Consider the following 6000-nt stretch of genomic DNA (forward strand, 5'->3'; position numbering starts at 1 on the left):
CTCGGGATTTGAGGCTAATATCTCAACGACCGACATTCAAACTAACTACGTACAGTTTCCTATCCTAAACTTATTCATCGGCCTGGATCAGTACAACTATGAAATGCACATCAAAACCTACATAGAATACTATTCGTCATACATGTTTTGGGCCGTATACTGTCAAGGCCAGCTGGTGCAACCCCATACGTTTCAACCTAATCGACACTCAACCTACAACTGATTCGGAGTTTCAAAGGTTGTAGTCTTCTTTAATTTGAAGCATTTGAGAATTATTTTATGTTACAACTTCTTAACTGCCGCAGTTTCTACTCCTGCTAATAGTTTAGCACATTCTTTGTTGTTACTATGGGGTCCTGAAGCCCAAGGTGATTTTACTCGTTGGTGTCAATTAGGTGTACTAGCAAGTGCATCAAAGATGCAGTCATTTTGTTTCTGTGGATCGAGGAGAAAAGGGGGTTCCGCGGGGAGAGGATTGTAACATGCGAGAAGCAAGGGGGTCGTTTGTACTGTCTACTTTTAGTTTATTTCTTGTCATGAATTTTGTAGTATTTGATTTTGTATTTTCATAATCTGTTTGTTATAGGATTTATGTCGATATATTCATCGGTAATCGATATATCATTGATATAATCTGTAGTTGGTATTAAAATTGTTATTGAATATTCATCGATATATCCGTAAAATTAGAACTTCGGTATATGTATCGGTTTCGATATTTGAAATCTTGATTTCACTAAAGTTTATACCGCCAAAGTTCAGAATGCCGTTAACCCATCGTTTCCTGTCATCCAAGCTTTGATGGTGAAATGAAAGACCAAACAACACAGTTGGTCAAAGCCCTCGTCAAAAACACCGACAATCCCAAGCTCGCATGGCTTCTCTTCAAGCGCGCTCTCTCCTCTCCCTCTCCCGCGCCGCCGGACCTCTGTCTCCGCTCCGTCCCCATCGTCGCTCGCCTCCTCGCCAAATCCAAAATGGTCCCGGAGCTCGACGATCTCCGGCGACTAATCTCCGCCGCCTCGGACACCCCCGAAACCGCCCATCAATCTCTACTCTCGCTGGTTCGAGCCTTGTCCGACTCCGGTCTCTCCGAAAAGGCGGTCTCTCACTTTAAGTCTGTCCGGTCTCAGTTCCCGGAGAGGGTTCACTCGGTCCGCCTCTACAATTCGCTCCTCGAATCGTCTCTTCGCCGGAGGGACTTCGATTCGTTGTCGTGGCTGTATGGGGACATGGTCGGCTCCGGGGTTGAGCCCGAGACTTACACGTGTAATCTCTTGATTGGTGCGCTGTGTGAGTCCGGGAATTTGGAAGATGCGCGCGAGGTGTTCGATAAAATGCCCCTGAAGGGATGTTCCCCGAACGAGTTCACCGTCGGGATTTTGGTTCGTGGGTATTGCAAATCTGGGCTTGTCAATCGTGCACTGGAGTTTCTGGACGAGAAGAGGACCGGGGTTTTACCGAACCGGGTCGTGTACAACACTCTGATCTCGTGTTTATGCAGAGAGGGAAAGACCGATGAGGCAGAGAAGCTGGTCGAGAAGATGAGCGAAGTCGATATTTTGCCCAACATTGTTACCTTCAATTCGAGGATCTCCGCTCTCTGTAAATCGGGGAAGATCCTTGAAGCTTCTAGGATTTTTAGAGACATGAACGCCGACAAAGAGCTTGGTCTCCCGAGACCGAACACCATAACATACAACACGATGCTAGACGGGTTTTGCAGGGAAGGGATGTTGGAAGAGGCGAGGATGCTGTTCGATTCGATGAAAACAAAAAACGGGTTGATAAAATTACAAACTTACAACATATATTTGATGGCTTTGTTCAGGAAAAGCAAGTTTTTGGAAGCCCAATCGCTCCTCAAAGACATGGTTGAGAATGGATTGAACCCCAGTACTTATACGTACAATATTATCATAGATGGTCTGTGCAAGAATGGATTGCTATCCGATGCGAAAATGGTGATGGGCTTGATGAAAAGCAGCGGCGTTTCGGCGGATACGATTACTTACACGAGTTTACTACACGGGTACTGCAACAAAGGCAGAGTCTTTGAAGCCAACAAGGTCCTTCAAGAGATGACGGCCAATAATTGTCGCCCAAACACTCTCACTTGCAACATTTTGCTGCGCAGTCTGTGGAAGAAGGGAAATATCTCAGAGGCCGAGGAGCTTCTGATAAAGATGAGCGAGCGAGGGTTTGGTATAGATACAGTAACCTGCAATATTGTGATCGATGCTCTTTGTGACAACGGGAAGTTGGACAAAGCAATCGAAATCGCGGACGAAATGTGGGATCGGGGAAATGAAGCTCTAGATCGCCTCGGGGGCGTTTTCGTCGGTCTTTTCGATGGCGGTAAAACCGGAAATAACTGCAGGCCTGATTTGATAACGTATTCAACCGTGATCGTCGCGTTATGCAAAACTGGGAAGATCAACGAGGCCAAAAAGAAGCTTGTTGAGATGATCGGGAAAAAATTGAGCCCCGATACTTTCATATACAATACTTTCATTCACAGTTACTGCAAAGAGGGGAAGATATCATTGGCGTTTCGGGTCTTGAAGGACATGGAAAAGAAAGGCTGCAACAAGAACCTCCAAACTTACAATTCGCTCATTCTTGGCTTGGGAATTAAGAACCAAATATTCGAAATCGAAGGGCTTGTAAATGAGATGAGAGAAAGTGGAATTTCTCCGGATGTTTTTACTTACAACAACATGATGAGATGTCTCTGCGAAGGAGATAGAATAAAGGACGCTCTGTCTCTTTTAGACGAAATGCTCGAAAAGGGTACACCCCCGAACGTCGCTTCCTTCAAAATATTGATCGCGGCTCTCTGTAAGGCACATGAATTCGGAGATTCAGAACAAGTTTTCCAGATAGGCTTGAGTGTGTGTGGGCATAGAGAACCCTTGTATAGCTTGATGTTCAACGAGTTGTTCTCCGGAGGTGAATTCGTGAAAGCCAAAATGCTTTTCAAAGAAGCGTTGGACAAAAATATTTATGTCGGGAATTTCCAGTACAAAGACCTCATCGAGAAACTGTGCGAAGTCGACGAGTTAGAGGAAGCGCATGGAATTATCAATCATATGGTAGAAAAGGGACACGGTTTCGATACATCCTCATTCTTTCCGGTCATTGATGGCTTGGGCAAGAAGGGAAACAAGCGCGAGGCTGATTTGTTGACCGACAAAATGATGGAAATGCAAAACAAAGCCCGTCCACACGAGGATGTTAGGACTCGTAGAAGTTCGGTCAAGACCGAAGAAAGTGATGATTGGAAGGCTATGATTGACAGGTACTGTATATACCCGAGTATTTTTTTTATTTGAGATTAGTCATTCCTACATCTAAAATATTCATTATTTGTTCTTGCGTTTTTATGTATTATAAATATAAGTTGAGTTTAGTAATTGATATTTACATATTCTCTGAATTCCCTATTTCAAACTCTTAACATGAAAAAACTTAATAAAAGCCGCACGATCTCATCGAGCTGTGGACAAATCTATCAGTTTTTTTATCCCACTGTATTTCATGACTTATTGTTTTCTCTTCTTTTCACATGTTTCAAATATAAAAAAGGGAATCAAAGATATATTTGTATATTAATTTTGATAAACTTATGGTTATATATAATCAAAAAATGATATTTTTGCTGGCATAACGTAGGAGATATATTTGTTATTTTCCATGGTTATGTATTTTTTAAATTCATTACTGAATTGGTCATCTCAATTTCATAGAACCGCTTCTTATGAGCAATGTCATGTAATACCATTGTTTGTCAGCGTGAAATAAAAACTGCCATACCCAAAGGGGAAAGAGTGGTTTATATCACAAAGTGTTGCTTTGTAGCTGAAGCTCAATGACGATTTTGTATAGGTGGCGTACTTACTTTTCATTCCATGATCATATATAACAGAAGCTCGTGTGTATCAGAAAACTCGCTTTCCTGTTTAAACACCGTTATAGCCTTTAACTGACCGGATTATACACATTGTTGTGATCTTCTTATTATTTTATTTCTTCGTCTTTTGGCAGAGATGACGGTAGTGGAACTGCATTGAAGACTCTAAGAAAGGTTACAGAGAAAGGCTGGGGTCGTCAAAGCATATCCGATTTGCTGCCACAGAATGATGATTACCATGATCACTAGGAACTCTCTACTCCTCAGTATAAGCTTGCAGGTAAAAGCAAAATGATCAATGTCAAACCCACGAACGAACAAGGAAGCCTCTTTCTAGTAAAATTGAAAAGGTTGTTTTGAGTTACTGTGAAAGAAAAAGGAAGATGAAATGGTTTTTCTTGGTCTTGTGAGTAGCTGTCCTAAGTGAATGACTTCATTGTGCTGTAAATTGTAATGACCTATAAGAAGGAATAAGTATTATTGAAATTTTTGAAAAAAATAAGAAGAAAAAAACTAAAGTTTATTGGCTTTCTAAAAAGAAGCTATGTATTACCATTGAGAAATAGAATGAGTGATTTATCTAGCTTGCTATATATTTTTTTTTTTAATAGAAACGGTAAATTTTACTTATAACTGGAAAAACTCCAAATCGAGGGAGAGCAGTACAGAGAAGAGCAAAGCTCAGACAGGCCTAAAACAACAGCCACAAAAACTACCGAGCAAAAAAAGAAAAACATCAAATCAAAGTGGAAACTCAATCCCTCGACAAAATAGAGAAAGGAAAATCATTAAAATCTTTACAGTTAACATGTAACCAAAGAGCAATACATCGATTAATGCTTTCCATCACCGTCCCGAAGTTCCAATCCTCGTCCTAAAAAATGATCTTGTTTCGTTTGCCCCAAATACACCAAACAACGGCCAATCTAGCTATCTTGAAAGCAACCATGCATTTAGAATTCATGTTGTACGTAACTAGCGACGAAAATAACTCGGGCACAGAAGAAGGCCGATGGTTGTCGAGCGAGAAATTCTTAAAGATCCAGTCCCAGACGAGGGACGAACAGGGACACTCCAAGAAAAGATGCTGGATATCTTCCGCTGCGCTTCTACAAAAGGGACAACAGCTAGGGAGGAGGGTCCACTGGGGATTACTCCTTTGGACGAGATCTGACGTGTTTACTTTGAGAAGAACCAATCTCCACCCAAAGAATTGAACCTTTTTAGGAACTTTCGCCTTCCAAATTTCATCGACCATGGCCACTGCTGGAGAGGGAGAGAAGGAAGCCAAATCTGAATACATAGACTTTGAAGAGAAGGAGCCAGAATCATCGAGCCATTTTCTTCGGTCTTCGAAGCCAGTCCATAAGGAGATCGGATCCAAAAGATGACTTAACTCCGCATATTCAATCGCTTCCCTATCCGAAAGATTCCGAGGAAATTTTAAATCCCAATCAACTTTTCCAGAGAACTCATCGGAAAAAATGGCAAACCGATTCACTTTAGCCAATTTGAGCGGGCAAAGACGGGCAAGCCCAAGAAACCTATCTAAGAAGGTACCGCCTTCCACCCATTCGTCTTCCCAGAATCTAACCACTGAACCATCTTGCACTTTCCAGCCACATCTCGAGAAGAACTTTTCTTGGACCGAACAGACCGACCGCCAAGGACATTTGAAAGTCCTGCAACTAGCGTCCCCCGCGTCCCACCCGTTCGTGTGAACCCTGTAAACGGCTTTGATAACTTTGTGCCAAAGCGCCTCTTTCTCCAACGGGAAACGCCAAAGCCATTTGGCCAAAAGAGAGGTGTTTTTGTCCACCACTCTTCCAATTCCGAGCCCACCTTTGTCCTTGGATCTGCAGCAAGCGTCCCAAGCCACTCCCACTCGATTCTTAGACCCATAAAAATTTTCCCATAAAAACAGTCTCATTTTCTTCTCTATATCATTCGCCACGCCGATGGGCATTTTGAATATGGACATGTAGTAAGTAGGGAGAGCCGATAACACTGCTTGAATAAGAGTTAATTTACCGCCTTTCGAGAGATAGGCTTTCTTCCACCCGTCAAGTCTCTTCGAGATTTTATCT

General features: G+C 42.3%; 1 protein-coding gene across 1 annotated transcript; it reads left to right on the top strand.

The window, feature by feature from the left end:
- Positions 1 to 806: 806 nt before the first annotated feature.
- Positions 807 to 4441, top strand: LOC149389427 (Pentatricopeptide repeat (PPR) superfamily protein). The gene is made up of 2 exons (XM_089621724.1): positions 807 to 3301; positions 4048 to 4441. The coding sequence occupies exons 1-2, from the start codon at positions 810 to 812 to the stop codon at positions 4160 to 4162; spliced, it is 2607 nt and encodes an 868-aa protein (XP_089477850.1). The 5' UTR covers positions 807 to 809; the 3' UTR covers positions 4163 to 4441.
- The last annotated feature ends 1559 nt before the right edge of the window (positions 4442 to 6000 follow it).

The sequence above is a fragment of the Urtica dioica genome, chromosome 8 (genome assembly GCF_054948205.1).
Source record: "Urtica dioica subsp. dioica isolate 48M chromosome 8, U.dioica_male_clone48M_v1_H2, whole genome shotgun sequence".
NCBI classification, from domain to species: Eukaryota; Viridiplantae; Streptophyta; class Magnoliopsida; order Rosales; family Urticaceae; genus Urtica; species Urtica dioica.